Genomic DNA, 21,300 nt, shown 5'->3' with positions numbered 1-21,300 from the left:
GCACTCTTCAAATATGTGTTTCTGGGCGGCGCCACAGGGAAAAAGATGAACACACGAGGAAGGTATGTTTATTCACTTATGTTCCAGAGATTAAGGAACAAAGAAGAACAAGACAATGTGCCTGTCTTTGTGGAGTTTACATTAAATTGGGGGAGTCAATTTACAAATAAATACAAATGTAAAGAAATCTAAGGAAATGGTAAGGGTTAAGAAAAAATAAAGTGAGGGAATGGATAGTAATAAAGGAAGGAAAGGCAAGTTAAAACTACAGTGAGATACCGTTTCACACTCAGCAGAATGTCTACAATAAGGCAGACGTTAACCAACGTTGGCAAGGAGACAGAAACAGGAACCGTCATGCATTGCTCGCTTGTGGGAAGGTAATAGGGTGTTGCCACAAAACAGTTTGGCAGTTTCTCAAGAAGTTAAGCACAAAACTACCATATGACCTAGCAATTTCACTTCTAGGTATCTACCAAAGAGAAATAAAAACATAACCATCCAGGGGTGCCTGACAGGCTCAGTTGAAAAAAAAAAAAAACTTAAAAAAAAAAAGAAAAAAAATTATATCCATTAAAGACTTACACACAAATGTTCACAGCAACATTAGTCGTAATAAAAAAATGAAATAATTGGTGAACAAAAAAATATATATCCATACAATGTAATACTATTCAGCTGTAAAAAGAAACAAACTACCCACACTGTTCTTGTCATGGATGAACCTCAAGAACCTGCTGAGTAAAATAATTAGATACAAAAGAACATGTATTCTATGATTCTGTTTATATGAAATGTCCAGAAAAGACAGACTTGTGGAGACAGAAAGTAGATAGTGGTTTCCTGGGGTTCAGGGTGGAAATGGAAATGAAACAGGCATAAGGAGTCTTAGGGGATGAGAACAGAACAAATGGGTGCATCACTAGTAAAGCTACTAAAAGTCACTGAATTAGGGCGCCTGGGTGGCTCAGTGGGTTAAGCCTCTGACTTCAGCTCAGGTCATGATCCCATGGTCCTGGGATCGAGCCCCACATTGAGCCCCACATCGGGCTCTCTGTTCAGCAGAGAGCCTGCTTCCTCCTCTTTTCTCTCTCTCTGTGATCTCTGTCTGTCAAATAAATAAATTTTAAAAATCTTTTTAAAAAAAGTCACTGAATTGTACACCTGAAATGGGTGAATTTTATGATATGTAAAATATACCTCAGTAAAGTTGTGGTTTTTTTGTTTTTTTGTTTTTTTTAAAGAAAGTAATAAAAGGAATAAAGGGGCAAGAGATTTCAAGTGGGTTAGTTCGGGGAAAGCCTTCCTGAGGAGCTGGCATTTGACCAGAGGCCGGGTAAATGAGGGAGTAAGCAATGCAATGATTAGGGAAGAGTGTAGAAGCACAGGCCCAGCTAGCGTAAAGGTCCAAGGAGACTTACCAACTTAGGAACATCAAGAAGTCCACAGTATTAGAGTGGAGTGAACTACAGAAATTGCGGAAAGTAAAGTTGAAGATGTAGGCAAGGTGTAGGGCATGGTAAGAAGTGTGGGTTTTCTTTTGAGCATGAAGGATACTGAATGGATTTTTAACTGGTTTACCTTAAAAAACAAAAACAAAACCCTCACTGCCTGCTTTGTAGAAAATCAGTGACCATGAAGGGGCCTCTGGGTGGCTCTGTTGTTTAAGATCTGCCTTCAGGTTGGGCTCCCTTCTCAGTGAGGAGTCTGCTTCTCCCTCTCCTGTCCCCTCCTCTCAGCTCATGCTCTCTCTCTCTCAAATAAATAAATGAAATCTTTAAAAAAAAAAAAATCAATGGAAATAGGGAGATCAGAGAGGAGACTAACTGCAGTAGATAAGGCTAAAAGTTAGTTTGGACTTGTACCAGTGGTAGTGATGAAAGCGGTAAGACAAGGTCAGATTCTGGAGATATTTTGGAGATGGAGTAGATAAGACTTCTTGGTTTATTGGAAATTGTGTATGATAAAAAGAGAAGAATCAAGCATTGCTCACAAATTTTTGCCTGATATATTAGGTGAATGGAATTGCCCTTTACTGGGATGAGACCCTTAAGAGTGGAGCAGTTTGGGTGATTCATCAAGAATTTATTTTTACAGCTGTGAAGTTTGAAAAGTCTAGACCTCCAGGAGTACATGAAGAGTATGAAGTTGGATAAATGGGTCTGGAATCAAAGAAAGATATAAGCTGGACATATAAAGTTGGAGGTCATTAGCATATAGATGGCATTAAAGCAGCTGAGAATGACCATTAGTGAGGTAGTAGGAAAATCAGAAGTAGGATGTCTTGGAGGGCAAGTGAGGAGGGTGGTCTAGGTCACTGCTTGACAAGTCGTCTCAGTACAGCAATAAGGATGACATCTTGGTCGGAGGGGACATCAGAAAGAATGAGAGATGAGGAAGCAGAGACAACATGTACGACCCCCTTGAGCAATTTGGCTATGTAGGGAAATGGTTGGCTTGGCGAGGGATGTGGGGTCAAGGAAAGGGGCTTACGACACTCCAGCTCTGACTAACCTTGAATGTGAATAACCACAGCATGTAACATGGACACAGGGCCTTCCAGCCCACAAAAGATTTCACATTCATACAGGTTCTTTTTAAAGATTTATTTATTTTAGAGAGAAAGCAGGAGCATGTCTTTTTTCCTTTCGATATTTATAGAGGCCATTGAGTATCTCTAATGTTATTCTCATTTCCACTTTTCAGATGAAAAAAGAGGCTTAGAGAAAGGTCACCTGACTTTTCCACCATCACACAGCTAAGGAATGGCTAATCCAGGACTCAGACTCAGGACTTTCATCTCTGTATCTTTGCATCTTCAGAGAGTGACTTGTGGGGGGGTATTATTTGGAAACACATCACATGTTTGGATCGAATATGAAAGGTCTGAGGGGACTTAAGCTGATGGCAAGTGGAAGATGAAGAGGGGCAGCAAGGAGCAGTCCTCTTTGTTGATACCGATGTAGATGAATCACATTTATTCTGTGCAACTTTGGAGAGTTAATACTAGAACAGGGAGAGAGACTCCACTCAGTTTGTAAAGACCTCCATGAAGAAGAAATTGTTGAAGTGCATTCTTGAAGTGTTGAATCAGGGGCAAGCAGAATATTTGACAAGGCTGTAGAGGGAAATCTTTGATCTTACAACTTCTAAAATTCTATTCAAATGAAGTCTTTGGAAACTTGTAGGGCTTGTTTGCAAAAAGCTTGAGTAATAGTAGTAGACTTTCCCCAACATTCCAGTTCCATGGAAGGAAGATGGGATGTTACACTGTACTTTCCTGCTGCTATAATTATACTTCAGGCTTGACCAGCTTCCACATGGGAGCTGAGGAGTTGGGAGGCTAGTTCAGGAAGAGAACAGAGCCGTGACTGATCCCAGACGAAAATGGAAGAAATTCGCTGCTTCATCAGGCAGGGAAGGGCAAACCTTTGTCTCAGCAATGGAGAAACCTTTGGCGCACATCAGGAGGAATTCACCAGGGTACTGACTCAGAGAGGACAGGTGGGGGAAGTGTTATACAGGAACCTTGGGGACGGGCTGGTTTATAGGTGGAAGCTTTGCACAGAGGAGCGGTCAGGGGTAAAAGAAGTCATTTGTTCCAGGAGAGCAATTTAGAGAGATTTTGTTTGTGTGGGCAGTAGCTTATGAGGGAAATGTCTGTGGGGAAGAAGCTTATGGAGCTAGTGATATGCATGGGAGCACTCGTGAGAAACATGGTTTGTAGGGAGCTTCTTTGGCTGGGTCTGGATCTGGGATGGCAGAGCAGGGTGTTTGGTGCAGTGAGAGAGGCCACGGGAGCAGAGGGAAGAGTCCTTGCTGTGGCCTTTAAAAATAGACAGTTCTGGGGCACCTGGATATCTCGGTTGCTTGAGTGTGAAGCTTTTCACCTCACCTCAGTCTTGATCTTGGGGTCATGAGTTCAAGCCCCGTGTAGAAAAACAAAACAAAACAAAAAGATATACAGTTTTAAAATAAAATTATTTTATTTTTAATCTTTATTTTATTATTAAAAATAATTTTTTAAAAAGATTTTTTATTTATTTATTTGACAGAGAGAGATCACAAGTAGGCAGAGAGGCAGGCAGAGAGAGTGAGAGGGAAGCAGGCTCCCTGCCGAGCAGAGAGCCCGATGCGGGACTCGATCCCAGGACCTGAGATCATGACCTGAGCTGAAGGCAGCGGCTTAAACCACTGAGCCACCCAGGCGCCCCTATTATTAAAAATAATTTTTATAAAGATTTTATTTGAGAGAGAAAGAGAGAGAGAGAAAGAAAAAGATCCTAGGGAACAATAAGCAGACTGAATATTGAGTGTGGAGCCCATTGCAGGGCTTGATCTCAGAACCCTGAGATCATGACCTGAGCCAAAAATCAAGAGTCAGTCGCTCAACTGGCTGAGCCACCCAGGTGCCCTGAAAAATAAATTTTAAATAAAAAAAAAATCTTAAATGATTACAAAAACAATACATATTAATGTAGAACAATTGGACAATATAAAGAATAGCAGCAAGAAAAAAAAACAAAGAATCCTTTAGTCAAGACAGGCACTGTTATCAGTTTGGTATACTTACAATGGATTTGATATATTTTTTGGAAATGTTAACATCTACTGTGTCCCTCACTTTTTACTTTGAGAGCCTTCAAACCTACAGAGAAGTCAGAAGAGTAATGTGATGAGAACTACTGTACCTTCCACCATCAGTTGTTAGCATGATACCACACGTACACTTCTTTTTCTTTTCCTGAGCCATTTGAAAGTAAACTGTTGCCAATATCACATCAGTTCACTTTTTTTTTTTTTTAAAGATTTATTTATTTGACAGATAGAAATTACAAGTAGGCAGAGAGGCAGGCAGAGAGAGAGGAGGAAGCAGGCTCCCAGCCAAGCAGAGAGCCCGATGCAGGGCTCGATCCCAGGACCCCGGGATCATGACCTGAGCCGAAGGCAGAGGCCTTAACCCGCTGAGCCACCCAGGCGCCCCACATCAGTTCACTTTTAAATATGTAAGCATGCATTTTTTCTGTCTTTTTAAGGATTTATTTATTTTAGAGAGAAAGCAAGAGCATGAGCAGGAGGGGCAGAGGGAGAAAGAATCTCGAGCAGACTCCACACGGAGCATGGAGCCTGACGCAGGGCTCAATCCTAGAACCCTGAGATCATGATCTGAGCGGGAACTAAGAGTCTGACGTTTAATTGACTGAGCTACCTGGGTGTCCCAGGTGCCCTTAGCATGCATTTCTAAGAATACGGACATTCTCCTACATAACACAGTATCTCACCTGAAAAGATCAATACAAATTCTGTCTCACTTATCAGTATGTCTTAGTACAGATTGATCTCGGGGTCCTGGGATCGAGTCCCACATCGGGCTCTCTGCTCAGCAGGGAGCCTGCTTCCCTCTCTCTCTCTCTGCCTGCCTCTCTATCTGCTTGTGATCTCTCTCTGTCAAATAAATAAATAAAATCTTTAAAAAAAAAAAAAAAAAAAAAAAAAAAAAAATAAAGGCAGAACTTCAATCACTTACCTAGCCAGCTAAGCCAAAGCAACTGGATGCTGGGGGAGGAAAGAAAGAGACTCTAAGAGCATAGAAATCTGGAAGCCCGCCAGAAGGACACCGCTCAGAGGAGCCCAGGACACTTCTTTTACCCTGAGCTCATTTGCCAGGCTGTGGGCTAGAGCTTTGCTTTGGGATCCTTCCCTCCCTTCCTCTCTGCCTCACCAAACCTTACTATCTACTTGTTCAGAGATAGATTCTCTGCCAAGCTCTGCCGACCCAAGTGAGCTTGGTGTCTAATCTCAAGAAAGTACAGAAAAGACTGAGTTTCTCTTTGGTGAGTGGTTTCTGTCCTTGGCATTGTAGCCTACCGTTTAAGAACATCATGCGCATAGGACTGGCTTGTCTGCTGGTGACCTTACCGGGTCTGTGGGCTTTGGGTGGAAAAAGCCTCTGCTCCTTGAACCACTTGTGCCCTCTTAACCCCTCCCCATCATCATGACCTGAGCAGGGCAGCAGAGACAATTTCATGAAGAGAAAGCAAGCCCCTTCACTAGCTTTGGTGTTTTCTAATGTTTTCTTCATGTAGGAAAAAGATCTGATTTGCAGATTGAGGGGTCCTCCCATTTCCTTGCTAGGCTTTTTTTTTTTTTTTTTTTAATACTGTTTCTGGCTGTCCTTTCAAGATTGTTTTCCTACATGTAAATTTGTAAACATGGAGGTCTGTGAGCTAATTTCAACATTTCAGTAATCTTTTTATAAAAAAGATTTTATTTATTTATTTGACAGATCACAAGTGGACAGAGAGGCAGGCAGAGAGAGAGGGTGGGGGGAAACAGGCTCCCTGCTGAGCAGAGATGTGGGGCTCCATCCCAAGACCCTGAGATCATGACCTGAGCTGAAGGTAGAGGCTTCATCCACTGAGCCATCTAGGCGCCCCAATATTTCAGTAATCTTTTTTTTTCTTAAAGATTTTATTTATTTATTTGACAGAGAGATAGAGAGCACAAGTAAGCAGAGCAGCAGGCAGAGGGAGGGAGAGAAGCAGGCTCTCTGCTAAGCAGGGAGCCTGATTCGGGGCTCGATCCCAGGACCCTGGGGTCATGACCTGAGCTGAAGGCAGAGGCTTAACCACCTGAGCCACCCAGGTGCTTAACCAACTGAGCCACCCAGGTGCCCCACATTTCAGTAATCTTAATGAAAACCACAAGTTTACTGTAAATAAGACCACAACATGATATGGGACACCTGGGTGGCTCAGTTGATGAAGCATCTGCCTTTGGCTCAGGTCGTGATCCCGGAGTACTGGGATCGAGTCCCATATCGGGCTCCCTGTTCAGTGGGGAGTCTGCTTCTCCCTCTCCCTCTGCCACTCCCCTTGCTTATGCTTTCTCTCTCCCCCCACTCTCTGTCTGAAATAAATAAATAAAATCTTAAAAAAAAAAAAGACTACAACATGATAACTCATACTAAGTTTATTTGAATTGTATAAACCCATTGAGGCAATCCTCATTATCTCTCTTTTTTTTTTTTTTTAAATTTTATTTATTTATTTGATAGAGAGAGATCACAAGTAGACAGAGAGGCAGGCAGAGAGAGAGAGAGGGAAGCAGGCTCGCTGCTGAGCAGAGAGACCGATGCGGGACTCGATCCCAGGACCCTGAGATCATGACCTGAGCCGAAGGCAGCGGCTTAACCCACTGAGCCACCCAGGCGCCCCCTCATTATCTCTCTTATTAAAAACTCTTTGGTAAGTTTTTTTTTATTGATAAAACAGAAACCTTAAATGTAGTGACTTGTAAGTATAATAGCAAAATCTCCTCAAAACTTAAAATTTTTGGTACCATCTGAGAATTAGGTTGGGTCAGATCAGGCATTTGGTAAATAGTAACCACCATTTGTAAAATCAAACTCCTAATCTACCCAAATTCCTAATCTACCAATGGAGCATGCTAAGAACCCACGGACTCATCAAATTCTTGGTGATTTATTGCCCACTGCATATTTTTCTGTGAACCTCTTGTTTATAGTTTTATCTTGGGAGTCGTTGGTATGAGTCAATCCTGTGAGTCAGAAAAACACCAGCTGTACAGAAAAAATCATGTACGGACTAGGGAGTGAGAACAAGGACCCAAAGGGGCTCTAGGGTAAATCCTGCCGCCAACTCCAGAAGCCCTATGGCCATCGGGCCTTTCTGGATGCCTTTATCATCTCTTCTCTGTCTAAGCAAGAGAAATAAGAGTAACAATAAATGTAGTTTATAGGGACTCAAGAGGGCTGGGAGTAATAAAAAGTGTCCCTCCGGATTGAAAGATTAGAAGTCACCCATTTAGCTGGTATATCTTCTTTTGATTTCAGGGGCTTTTTGCCAATTGAATTAAATGCAGTTCCACTAAAACTTGTTTGACAACTACCTCAAGTTGAAATATCACATGATGACAATTGTTTGAAAGGTTGGGTCTTTCCCTGGAAGGTTCACTCTTTCAGTATTTCGTGGCCATTCTAAAAGAGGCCAAATACTGCCCTTGTCATTTACTGGTCTTTTGCTCCTGGGTATTTTAAAATCTGAAGTTTGCTAGAGCCTTGTTTCCACATTTATAAAGTGGGGTATAGTATCAGTTACCTCACAGTGCTAGGTGAGATCGTGTAAAGAGAGCACTTAACACAATTCCGTGGCACTTAATCAGCACTTTATAAATGCTACCTACTATTTCTTTTCACTCGCAGGGACAACGCCTTTTGTTATAAGGAACCACACTAAGTTGATATTGACTACAAGCCCAATTAAACGTGTCAAGATTTTGGGAGGTAATTTCATTTAAAAAAAAAAAAAGGGCTGGGAAAGAAGATGAATGTGAAAGAAATGTGTCTCACACAGTCGAATCTCACACAGTATGACCAGCTAGTAAAACAGAATTTGGGGGGCGGGGGTGTAATGGAAACAAACCTTAAGAGTCTTGTGTTCTGAGGTGACTTTTATCCTGTGTTCACCCATAGCCCTGGCCCCACGTGCAGCCAGGTTGCCCTGAGGATGATCTGAAGGAGCATGTGTGGTGGACACAAGAGAACTATGTCTGTATTTCTGTTCAGCTTCTTCTCTCCCAGGGCCCGGCTGACTATATTGAATCCTGGTTTCCTTCAGTGTCACAGTGCGGGTAGGGAATGACAAATAGAGGACACAGTGCTTCCCACTTTCCTGGTGTCACTCCTCTGGTGTCCAGTATTGATTTTCACCCACAGGCATACACCCCTCTCCTGCCCCCTCCTCAGCCCAGAGAGCAGTCCTTTCCCATTCTGCTCCTGGCAGCATGGGCTCAGCCAGAGGTCCAGTGTGTGGGGTGAGGTTTGCCAGCTCAGTGCGGAAATAGTGCATTTGAGCCCCTCCCACTCTATGTACACTCTTTCCCAAAACCTCTGGTGTTTTGCAAATCTCCCAGAAGGGAACAGCCAGAAGAGGAAAGCAAAAGTGGGTCAGGGAATGGTTTGAATTACTGGAAGCAAAAATCCAAAAACAAAACCAAAAAACTGCCTGTCCTCACTCATCCCTCATTTCCATTTCTCACAGAGTCCTCAGGTTTCATTTTTGTAATTTTCTTCCCCTTCAAGACGATTTTTTAAAAGATTTTATTTATTTATTTGACAGACAGAGATCACAAGCAGTCAGAGAGGCAGGCAGGGGGTGGGGGTAAGCAGGCTCCCCGCTGAGCAGAGCTCCTGATGCGGGGCTCAATCCCAGGACCCTGAGATCATGACCTGGGACGAAGGCAGAGGCTTAACCCAGGACCTTAATCCAGGTCCTCCACCCAGGACCCCAAGATGATTTTTTAAAAACTTCTTATTATGGAAAACTTCAAATGTGGAGAGAAGAGTATAATTAACCCCTAAGTGCCCAGTACATGCAACTCAACAATAATCTATGTTTTGTCCATCTGTTTCATCTCTCCTTCCTATTTTATTATTTTTATTTATGTGTTCATTTATTGCTAGAGTATTTTTTAAGCAAATTATGAATTTATTCTTAATGGACTCTCCCCCTCCCCCCCGAGGTGAAGCTGGGAATTGAGCAGAGGAGACCAAGTCTGGTGAGCTCAGCCCCTCATCCTTCCTCCCCAGCCCTCCATCACTGCCTTGTGGGTCGAATCAAGTGCAAATACAATTTCATAACTTGATTTTTATTCTTCCAGTAAATAATGGTGTCCACCTTCTTTTTTTTTTTTGTTTTTTGTTTTTTTTTGTGGTGTCCACCTTCTTTATGCTAGACACTGTGCTAGGCACTGAGGATAAGAGAGAGAGGATACTCTCCGTTTGGTGGGAAAGAAAAAATGTAAGGGGCAATACTGTTGGTTTGGCCTGGTTATTTATACAGTTGCAGCAGGAGTGTTCATTTGACCCCATAGGACTTCTTAATCTGTTTTGTAAATCTAGAGCCATGTATTATTGACAAAGTTGAGAACATTTACTTCTTTCCGGAAGTTTCTTTCAGGAATCTCAGGTTGGACTTTTAAAAGCCTCTATCATTCACTACATTGGGTTTAGAAAAACCAAGCCCAAGAAACTCATTCCTCTAGGTTTTGCCCATTGTACCTATAAATTTGGGCAAATTGCTTTCTTTTCAAGGTCCTCACAATTTCCTAAAGTTCCTGACCTGCCAAGGAGTGAGCTTCCTCACCTCCTGCAAAACTGGGACCCTGTAAACAGGTCTGCGCAAGTTTTCTGAGAGGACTTTGCACACATTAATTCATCATAGTGGATTAAACAAACATCATTCTCAGAAATGACTTCTGGGCAAGGCCTTGGTTGCATCACTGGTTTTTCCATTATATCCTGATAAAAAGGAAGACAAATTCTTATTGAACTTATGCAAATAACTACACTGCCATGAAAAGTAAGGAGACTTGGTAAGTTTCTGAATTCTTGGTGATGATGTGTGAGTCAGTAAGGAGACATCATTTAAGAATGTTTATTTCAGTTTTAAAAAAGCAGAATCTAGGGGCGCCTGGGTGGCTCAGTGGGTTAAAGCCTCTGCCTTCGGCTCAGTCGTGATCCCAGAGTCTTGGGATCAGCCTCGCATGGGGCTCTCTGCTCAGCAGGGAGATTTCTTCCCCCTCTCTTTGTCTGCATCTCTGCCTAATTGTGATTTCTGTCTGTCAAATAAACAAATAAAATCTTAAAAAAAAAAAAAGCAGAATCTAGTAATTTGTTATGGATTACAGAGAGTTGAAGAAGAAAGAAAAAAGCCTTATTTTGATATTCAGAATAGAACATTAAAATAGCATCAACATTGAAATAGACATTAAAACAATATTCCAAACAAATAACTGCAAATTTATCTTATTAGTTCCTTCAGTCCCATACAACTAATTCTTATTCTGCTAGATCTTGTGTAAGCAGTCCCATGAAGTTGTTTGCTAATTGACCAAGAGTTCTGGAAATTTTGGCTCAGTCTACTGGTTTGGTATGCAAGTTGTCTAAATGATATTAACTCAAAAACCTGTCCTTAGGAATCTATGCTTTAAAGAGTCAATGGCTTGAAGTATCTGGTACAGTCCTTTTTCATGAGGCTCTGACACACCTTTTATCAAAGACACAAGTTCTCATTGGTATTTATAACAGAGCCTTCAGGCCAGCAATAAACAGAAACTACCTATAGGTGACAGAACCTTAAAATGCCCATGGTTAGTTTATAGCTGATAATCTTCAGATGTGAAAATGTAGGAAGGTTCATAATAAGAATAGTGCACCTCACAAGGAAATTTGGTTGTTTCTTTGGCATGTAAATCAGTAATAAAAGCCATTTCAAAAAAAATTTTAGACAATATGTCTTTAAAGATAATTAAGCCTATTTCAAAGAAGTCAGTGCATGTTACTTGTGCTGATTGAAAAAAATGGATGAATGTAATTTTTATAGAAAATGCAACCCAGAATATTAACTGAGCTGGTGTCTTTCCTAGCAGAGGTGTAGGATTTAGATACAATTTGGGGAGTTCGTTCTGTAGACTTTGTTGGTTCTGGAAGTTCCTGTCGCACTAGAGTAGGGATGGTTGTGGTCTGTTTTATTGATCATATGTTATTAGCAAAACTCCTCCAACATTACAGAAGGTGCCAAAATCACTCCGTTAGAAAGAACAGGACACACTACCATAACTCCCCAGAGGATCATCTACCAAACGGAACCAGGGCTAGACAGAGCCTACACCAGACAAGCCCAGACCAGGGAGACTGCAGAAATTAGAGGGGACAAAGGAGTATAAGGATGAAAGATCTGGGGTCACCTGGGTGGCTCAGTTTGTTGGACATCTGCCTTCCCCTTGGTCATTATCTCAGGATCCTGAGATCAAGTCCCATGTCAGGCTCCTTGCTCAGCAGGGAATCTGCTTCTCCCTCTGCCTGCTGTTGCCCTGTTTGTACTCTCTGACAAATAAATAAATAAAATCTTAAAAAAAAAATAAGAAAGGAAAAAAGAAAAGAAAAATCCAGCACAGGTTAGAAGGGTTGAGTTCTATGGGTTTGACCAGGTTTATGTGAGTTCATTTTATAAATGTGAATTGTCAGGATTCTTATTAAGAACCGAAAATATCCATCTTATATGAGATAGATATTTTTAAGATTGTTTTGGGCATCAGTGATAACCAGTTGTTCTCTAGATCCATGAGGAAATGACTTCAATAGGACCAGACCATCAGGGGCAAGATAGATGGATAAAAGAAGGAACAATTGGTGGGATCCTATAGGTCAGAGTCCTGCCCCCATTCTACTGCCTGCTAGCTATGTGGCCTGAGGCAAGTCACTTACCTCGAGATTACTGTAAAACAAGAGAAATAATTTTAGTTCCTTTTACTTGTTGAGGAAGTTGTAAGGGTCATATAAAGTCATTTAGGTGAAAGTAAACGAAAATGCAAAGCCATCTGATTAGGTCCCCCAAAAGCCTAAATACCACCATTGTATGAATTGGAAGGAAAGGCACTTCCTCTGGGTGAAGTCAGCTCTGCGCCAGTTTGCAGTTTGTTGCTCAGAGCACGGTTAGATTCTGGTCTCTACGTACTTCATGGCTGGCCACCCCGAGCACAGCGTAACCTTCAGAACAGTTCCTTCCTTCCTTCCTTCCTTCCTTCCTTCCTTCCTTTCTTTTTTCCTTCCTTTCTTTCTTCCTTCCTTCCTTCCTTCCTTCCTTTTTTCCTTCCTTCCTTTTTTAAAAGATTTTATTTATTTATTTGATAGACAGAGATCACAAGTAGGCAGAGAGGGAGGGGGGACGTGAGCTCCCCGCTGAGCAGAGAGCCCTGAGGTGGGGCTCGATTCCAGGACCTTGGGATCATGACCCCAGCCAAAGGCAGAGGCTTTAAACCACTGAGCCACCCAGGCGCCCCTGCAGAACAGTTTCTGTAGGGGAAATGACACTGCGTAGGAGCACCAGGAAGCGTTCCCTACCAAGATGCTTGCCCGGTCTCCTCCATGGCTAGGTCCCTTTGGGTTTGGTGGGTCGGGCTAAACCGACACCAAGCTCTGCGCCCTTCTGAGCACTCTGCAGTCCTAATGGATGTCAGCGTTTGAGCATGGGGTCATCTCAAGTAACCTGTCTGTCTCTGAAAAATGCCTCCCACCCCACTGGCCCCACTCTGAACCTCGGTGCATCTGGAGGGCATGTGTGTGATGAAAACCCTGGGGAAAAAAGGCAATGGCTGGTTTGGGACTCACAGCGAAGTTGAATCCCTTAGTTGTGAATCGATGTTCGCTTTCCCTTCTTTCCCCTTCTTTTGTTTTTATGTTTCTCATCCTGAGAAACTCCTCATAGCTTAGAGAACATCCAGCCCGAGGCTGAGCTGGTTTCACACCCATCCAGTCAGCTGTCACTGGGCAGAAGCAGCTGCCACTGCAGGGTGAGGGAAAAGTTCCTGCGTGCCCAGCGGAGGAGTGTGCTGACCATTGCTAATTCTTGCGTAACCAAGTGCTTCTCAACCACATCCCCAAATCCGGGCTTTCATAACCAAGACGTTGTACCTCCCTTTCACTACCCTGAGGTGTGATTCTCAGATGCAATCACACGGATTCACACTTACCCCCAGGCAACTCGTCTTCGGAGTCCGAGCGCTCAAACATCATTGCTCCAACAAGTCTTGCCTTTTACTCCTGCATTATTGGTTTTCTTCTCTGCTTAGTCTTTATTATCTATAAACAAGCTCATGTTGTCTTTTCTTAAAAACAAAACAAAGTAGAAAACCAACCTTCTCTTGACCCTTATGCCCTTTCAGTCTCATACTTTAGATACCTGGTCATATGCTGATGGCTCTGAAATTTGTAGCTCCAGCTCACACTGGTCTGCTGTACAGTCTCCTATAGTCACTATATTTAACTACCGCCTGACATCTCGACTTGAAATTTTAATACACGTGTTGAATTTAACATCCACACAGGGCTGAGTGGGGTGGAAGAAGACCGCAGGCTAGATATCCAGTGTAAATAACCGTGTAGGTGAGGGTCCTGTGTGTGTAGACATGTGTTTCTCCATACTGTTAGTAAACCATCTATAATGAGGCTTGACACTTAATATAAGTGTTTATTTTGCAAAAATTATTGGTTCATAGGAAGTTGCCAAGATAACACAGAGAGCTCTAATATACCCTTCACCCGTTTTCTCGTGATTACATCTTACATATCCACATGATGTGTGAAATTGACAGTAGCATAATGTGTGTGTGTGTGTGTAGTTCTGTGTCTTTTTATTTTACATGTGGATTTATGCAATCACTGCTGCAAACAAGATATAGAACAACTTCATCACCACCAAGATTTCCCTTGTGTGGGTGCCTGGCTGACTCAGCCAGTAGAGTGTGGGACTCTTGATCTCGGGTCCTGAGTTCGATGCCCCCACTTTGTGTGTGGATATTACTTAAAAAACAAAAACAAAAACAAAAACAAACCTACAGAAGGACCTCCCTTGTGGTACCTCCTTAGAATCACATCTGTGTCCTTATGCCCACCATTCAAACCCCTGACAAACACTGTTCTCCATATTGCATGGATGTTGCCTAAATGGAGCTATAGGGTACACGACCTTTGATGTTATTATTTCTTTCATGCAGCGCAATGCCTCTGAGATCTATCCGGTTGTTAGGAGTGTCAGTAGCCCATCCCTCTTTATTGCTGAGTAGGATTGCGTGCTGTGCATGCCTTCCAGTTTGTTTAGCCCCTCACCCAGTGGAAGACATGTGGGCTGTTTCTAGTGTGGGTTAATGTAAATGAAATGCTGTTAACATTCGTGTACAAGTTTTCGGGTGGACATATGTTTTCATTTCTCTGAGATAAATGCCCAGGAGTGTGATTGCTGAGTTGTAAGATAAGCATGTAGTTAATATTTTTTAAAAATCTGCCAAACTGTTTCCCAAGTAATAGTACCATTTATATTCCCATCAGCAATATACAAGAGATCCAGTTTTTTCGCATCCTTGCCAGTGTTCCGTATTATCACTACTTTTTTTTTTTTTTCATTATAGCCATTCTGATAGATGTGAAGCAGTGTCTTCCCACCAAAGGTCCCAGGACTTCTTTCTCTGAAGTCCTGTCCCACCTGGTATTCTGCCGCATGAACTCAAGTTGCCTGGTCCTCCTTGGAATCTCAGTTCCATCTCCTCATCTCGGGAAGATTGAGAGACTCCGCCCGTGTCCTCGTCTCAGTGCCATCTGGCCCAGAAACTTTCCCCGGGGAGTAAGTTGGAGGAGTAGACTCATCCCCTTTGTTTCCCCTCTCTCAGTGATCGCTGGACTTCATCGTCTTTGTCCAATGTGTTGAAAATCTATTGTTTCATATTATTTGTCCATTTTTCCAGGAGCTTTAGGCAAAATCCAATCACTGTTCCTCCATCCTGACTACAAGTGGAAGTCCATTACTTTTTAAGTCCACATTTTATTTTATTTATTTTTTAAAGATTTTATTTATTTGAGAGAGAGAGGGTGAGAGAGTGTACATGAGTGAGGGTGAGGGGCAGAGGGAGAGGGAGAAGAAGGCTTCCGGCTGAGCAGGGAGCCCAATCAGGGTTCCCTTGATCCCAGGACTCCAGGATCATTACGTGAGGGAAGGCAGACAGTCGACCGTCTGAGCCACCCTTTTTAAACTTATTTTTTAAAGATTTTATTTATTTATTTAAGATATCATTTATTTATTTGACAGAGATCACAAGTAGGCAGAGAGGCAGGCATGGGGGGGCAGGTGAAGAACAGGCTCCCCACTGAGCAGAGAACCCGATGCTGGGCTGGATCCCAGGACTCTGGGACCATGACCTGAGCCGAAGGGAGAGGCTTTAACCCACTGAACCACCCAGGTGCCCCTTATTTATTTATTTGAAAGAGAGACACAGAGAGTGGAAGAGAGAGTGAGCATGAGAAGAGGGGCTGCTCAGGAGAAGATTCTTTATGTCCTCTTCATGTTACCAGTAGACCTCACTGGACCGAATGGGCAGAATGGGCAGCACAGAGGGATAGCACACAAGTAGATGGTGAAATGTAATAATGCCTAGTGTGAAGTAAGTGCTCAGTATTGTTTAGCTGTTGTTATTGTACTCCTAAATTACCGACATCAGCACTGCAAAAGGCCAGCCAAGTGGAGGCTGCCAATCACAGAGGCAGCTCCCAGACCATCGTTTGAAAACTCCTGCCTGAATGACAAAGCAAAACATCCTCCTAAAGAGCCTTGTGTATGTCCAAAGGGGTTTTTATAGCTCCTCAATAATCTCCAGAGTGCTTTAAAAAATACCTTCTGCTGTCACTTTTAGCTAAAGACATGAATAGGATCAGAATTATTACCCTCCCGGTTTTGCTCACCCAGGCTGCAGAGACTGGTAGTGAAGGTGCTGCTTTGGATCGGTCTCATCTAGGGCTAAATTACTAGGTTTGCAAAATGTGGATGTTCTGATGGGAATGTGGATCATGGTTGGGTTGGAAACAGGGAGAAGGGAGTGGAGGGCAGTGCTAGGTTTAAGGTACTTGCAAATTTATGTAAGTATTCCAATGTTCATTGGAATCAAATATTCCAATGTTCAAATGAAGGCATGATCCAAGTCTAAAATGTAAGAAGCGGGGTGCCTGGGTGACTCAGTGGGTCAAATCCTCTGCCTTCAGCTCGGGTCATGATCTCAGGGTCCTGGGATCATGCCCCACATCTGGCTCTCTGCTCAGCGGGAAGCCTGCTTCCTCCTCTCTCTCTGCCTGCTTGTGATCTCTGTCTGTCAAATAAATAAATAAAATCTTAAAAGAAAAAAAAAAAGAAAAAAATATAAGAAGCAAAATAACCATGTTGGAGAGTTGTCCCAAATAAAGGCCAAGGATCTTGACGTGCTAGAAACGAACAGGAAAGTGTTAAAGGATGTACATGTGGAGAATATTAAACAGTGACTTGATTTGAGCTTCATGGTAAGGTCAGGCTGCAATAAAGCTCAGGATAGTGGGTGGAACTCGCAAGTGGGACAACTGACCAGACAAATCTGTCCGCAGTGTCCCAGGCTGGAACCATTTCCTGCCTTGGATGTCTGTCTATCCAAATAGCCTTACTTCAAAGTGTCTGTGGGAGCAGAGAGAATTGAGTGAGTGTTTATCCAGTGCTGGTGGGAGGAATGGAAGGTGGGTGGGCTTGGGAATTAAGTCTGGGTTTAAGAGCACAGGGACCAGCAGGAGCCAACCATTTTTCTACAGACCAGCATCCAGGGCACTTTTCAGGAAGAAGGAAACCCTGGGAGGGAAGAGCTTGGGGAACAGGAGAGCACAAAAATCTCTGAAGCTACTTAGGTGTGGAGGTAAGTCCCTGTAGTATTGAGTGCCCCAGGGAACAAGACGGGAAGTTCTTTAGAAAACATTTTTAAATATTGAAATTTTTCAACTTTAAAGGAAAGTTACAACGATAATACAAAGAATTCCTGAATATCCTCTATTCAGATACATAATATGAAAAACTTTTCCCCACATTAAAAAAAAAATCATTTTCTTTCTTTCTCTGCAAACTCATGTATACACATACATGTAATCTATTTTTTGAACCATTTGAGTGTAGGTTGCATACAGTATGCCCCTTTGTTCCGTAATATTTCAGGCTTCATTTTTTTTTAAAGAATGAAGATATTCTTTTATAAAGTTTTTTTTTTTAGTTTTTATATTTTAAAAGATTTTATTTATCTAATTGACAGAGAGACAGCGAGAGAGGGAACACAAGCAGGGAGAGTGGGAGAGGGAGAAGCAGGCTTCTCACCAAACAGGGAGCCCAATGTGGGGCTCGATCCTAGGACCCTGGGATCATGACCTGAGTCGAAGGCAGACGCTCAACGACTGAGCCACCCAGGTGCCCCGAAGATACTCTTTTAAATAGTCATAGTATAATTTTTTTTAAGATTTTATTTATTTATTTGAGAGAGAATGAGTGAGAGAGAGCATGAGAGAGGAGAAGGCCAGAGGAAGAAGCAGACTCCCCAAAGAGCTGGGAGCCCGATGTGGGACTCGATCCTGGAAGTCCGGGATCATGACCTGAGCCGAAGGCGCCGCCCAACCAACTGAGCCACCCAGGCACCCAATCATAGTATAATTTTCAAATTCAGTATAGCAAACATTGATATAATCCTATCTACTCCACAGACTATATCCTAGTTTATCAATTGTCTCGATGTTCTTTACAGAAATTTTTTTTCTGGGAGGAAATGTCTTTGATAGAGGGACAAAACTGACCTCACAGGACAAAGATACAGGTTTTTTCTTCTCAGCACTCATTGGGGTCTTTATTAGTAAGGGAATCCCAGGAGGTCCGTTTTGGAGTTTTGGGGACTTTTTTTGTTTGTTTGTTTCATTCTTATGCCATTTCCTCCCTAAGAGTATGAAACTATTCAGCAGGAAGTACCCAAGTGCTAAGAGATCTTTAGTAGTAAAAGAGTTCTGGCATTGACACGATGTAGCTTTAACAGGGTCCTGAGATGTGAAATTGGGCATTGCCTCCCCCTCAAAGCCCCACCCGTCCCTATCATGTAGCCTCTGCTTGGGGCTTAGGAATAAGAATGGACCATAGTGCTTTTTTATTTCTTTTTATCTTTTGAGGGGAATGATGGGTAGAGAGGACAGTAATAGATACTTAAATGAACAAAAATTAATTTGGGATAAAAATAGAGAGTTAGTCTCCTATGACAATTCTAGTCCTTTACTGAGAATAAGGCTTTCTATAAGAATTCCTCTTAAGGGGGCCCCTGGGTGGCTCAGTCGGTTGAGCAGCTGCCTTTGGCTCAGGCATGATCCCAGGGTCCTGGGATCAAGCCCTGCATTGGGCTTGCTGCGCGGCAGGGAGTCTGCTTCTCCCTCTCCCTCTACCTGCTGCTTTGCCTACTTGTACTCCCTATCCCCCTGTCAAATCTTTAAAAAGATTTAATTTATTTATTTGACAGAGAGAGACCACAAGTAGGCAGAGAGGCAGACAGAGAGAGAGGGAGGAGGAAGCAGGCTTCCCGCTGAGCAGAGATCCCAATGCGGCAGATCCCAGAACACTGGGATCATGACCTGAGCCGAAGGCAGAGGCTTAACCCACTGAGCCACCCAGCATCCCAAATAAATAAAATCTTAAAAAAAAAAAAAAAAAAAGAATTTCTCTTAAGGAAAGTATGACACTGTAATTGCTTGTCTTCTCAACCGTTCTCTTGGGTTATTTGGAACTAATATCTGTGTAGGAGCCACTTGAGGTTAACTTTCCCCACTGTTTCCCCATATGCAAACCAGTTTCAGAACTGCTTCTCCTGGTCACCTACACATTAGTACACAGCAACAGGAATGTTGTGGGGAGGGACCAGAGAAACGAAAGAATCTCTGCCAGGAGGGTAACGCCGAGGAGGGAGGAGACTCTGAAGACTATGGAGTCAGTGTTTAGTAGGGAGTCTAGGGCTCCTTCTGGAGCCAAGTTGCATCTCAAAGTCAGCCCTTCTGTATCCCTTCTGCCCTCCAGGAAAAATGAAGCTGACTCTGGTGCAGATCTTCTTCATGATGTTGCTGCTCCTGCTGGGCCTGGGACTTGGCCTGGGTTTGGGGCTGCAGATGGCTGCAGCAGTCCTACAGGAGAGCGATCAGTCCCTGAGCGAGCTGTGGTCCAGTGACTCCGAGGACAAGACCAAGGCCACTCAAGGAGAGGGCAGCCAAACTACAGAAACCTTGCTGGTTAGCAACAAAGGAGTGGTGCAACCGGGCTGGTCTGAAGACACCGTCCTCGGGGAAGACGAAGTTCAGGGAAACAAGATGCTCAGAGCTGAGCCTCTCCTTCCCAGCCACAAAGACTACCTTAGGTCTGACCTGATGACCAGGGAGTGCAACAGCCTGATGTCACACAAGCTGAAAGAACACAACCGCACGTGCATAAGCCAGTACACGTTCATCCACGAGGATCCGGATACAGTCAAGGCTGTCTGTAACAGTCCTCCAGTTGCCTGTGAGCTCAAGGGCGGCAAATGCCACAGAAGCTCCCGTCCTTTCGATTTGACACTCTGCAGGCTGTCCAAACCAGGCCAGGTCCCTCCTCACTGCAATTACCTCACTGTCATTTTTGAAAAGTATATTATTATATCCTGTAATGACTCGAAGTTCCAGATAACGTCTGGACAATGAAATGACTTATCTTCTTCATCCTTCCTCTTCGCCCTTCTCCTCTTTCTCTTCCTTCTCACTTCTTTCTCCTACTGGTTTCCTCCTCCCTGGTGTTCTGCATACAAAGGTTCTGGGAAAAGGGGCTGGCCTCCTCTGGATCATTCTCCCCTGAGAACACAGTGCTGCTTTCCCCTAGGTTTCACCCAACTTGCAGTTTGTTCCTAGGGCTAGAGATGAAAGAACAGGATAACGATCTGTAGTGTCTCTAGGTCTTCCCGTCCGCCCTGCCCTGGGAGGAGATAAGTGAAGAACTGCTCTAGTCTCTGTGGTGACTCTGGTCATCAGCCTGTTTCCCAGTCCCTTTGTCTTTGGGTGTGGACTGTAAGAGGTTGACGTATCCTCCAGCCACGTCCTTCCCTGCTGCTACCATCACACGAACCTCCTGGGCTTTCCACACTCACCTGTGAGCTGCGGATGGAAATGAGTGACTCAAGCTGTGACTGCACCTGGTGAACCCCGTGGGTCAGGTTTTTTTCTTGCAGCCCTCAAAAGAGAGGACTAGTCTTCCGGCTGCTGGGAAGGTGCTGAGTGGCACAGACAGAGCTAGAACATGTGATGGGGCAAGGACAGTGCTCTTTCATTTGACCCTTCTCAACCCCTTTCTCTCTCGGCCTTCTTCTACTATCTGCCCTTTTGTCTTGCTTCTTTTTCCATCTCTTTGTTTTTTTCTTTTACATACACCTCTTACCGCCAACATTTCCTCTGTTTTCCTTTTCCTCTACTTTTTGGGCGCTCCCTGTTCATTCTCTGAATCCCTTTAGAAATTCATTCAGCCACTTAAGGGTCAGACTCTAGATTTCAGCTTGGGTTATGATCTCAGGGTAGTGGGATTGAGCACTGCCCCCCAGCTCTGTCCTCAGTGGGAATTCTCTTCTCTCCCTCTGCCCCCACCCCTGCTTGCAAGCACCCTCTTTCTCAAATAAATAAATTCATCTTTAAAAATAAAGAAATCCATTCAGCCAATATGGATGATTTATGCTATGCCAGGTAAGAAGATGTAGGTCGTAGAGTCTAAAGAGTCTGGCATAGGGAGCTGTGGGAGGGTGGAGAAAGAGAGCTGTTTCCAGAAGGTTTACTTATGTCCAGAAGTGAGACTGGTGCTCACTTCACGTGCTCAATGATGCAAAATGGATGGGATCAAGAGTGTCTTATTG

At 43.4% G+C, this 21,300-nt stretch overlaps 1 protein-coding gene across 2 annotated transcripts; it reads left to right on the top strand.

Annotated features, from left to right (window-relative positions):
• The first annotated feature begins 14 nt into the window (after positions 1-14).
• On the top strand, positions 15-21,127 carry RNASE10 (ribonuclease A family member 10 (inactive)). 2 transcript variants are annotated; one of them, XM_046009258.1, is made up of 3 exons: positions 39-62; positions 14,989-15,200; positions 19,455-21,127. In XM_046009258.1, exon 3 carries the CDS (start codon positions 19,460-19,462, stop codon positions 20,105-20,107), a length of 648 nt encoding a protein of 215 aa, XP_045865214.1. In that variant the 5' UTR covers positions 39-62; positions 14,989-15,200; positions 19,455-19,459; the 3' UTR covers positions 20,108-21,127. The 2 variants fall into 2 exon arrangements, with proteins under 2 accessions (XP_045865215.1, XP_045865214.1); XM_046009259.1 differs by lacking the exon at positions 14,989-15,200 and having other exon boundaries at positions 15-62.
• The last annotated feature ends 173 nt before the right edge of the window (positions 21,128-21,300 follow it).

This window comes from Meles meles, chromosome 6, assembly GCF_922984935.1.
Source record: "Meles meles chromosome 6, mMelMel3.1 paternal haplotype, whole genome shotgun sequence".
NCBI classification, from domain to species: Eukaryota; Metazoa; Chordata; class Mammalia; order Carnivora; family Mustelidae; genus Meles; species Meles meles.
This window is presented reverse-complemented; position numbering and strand designations above follow the sequence as displayed.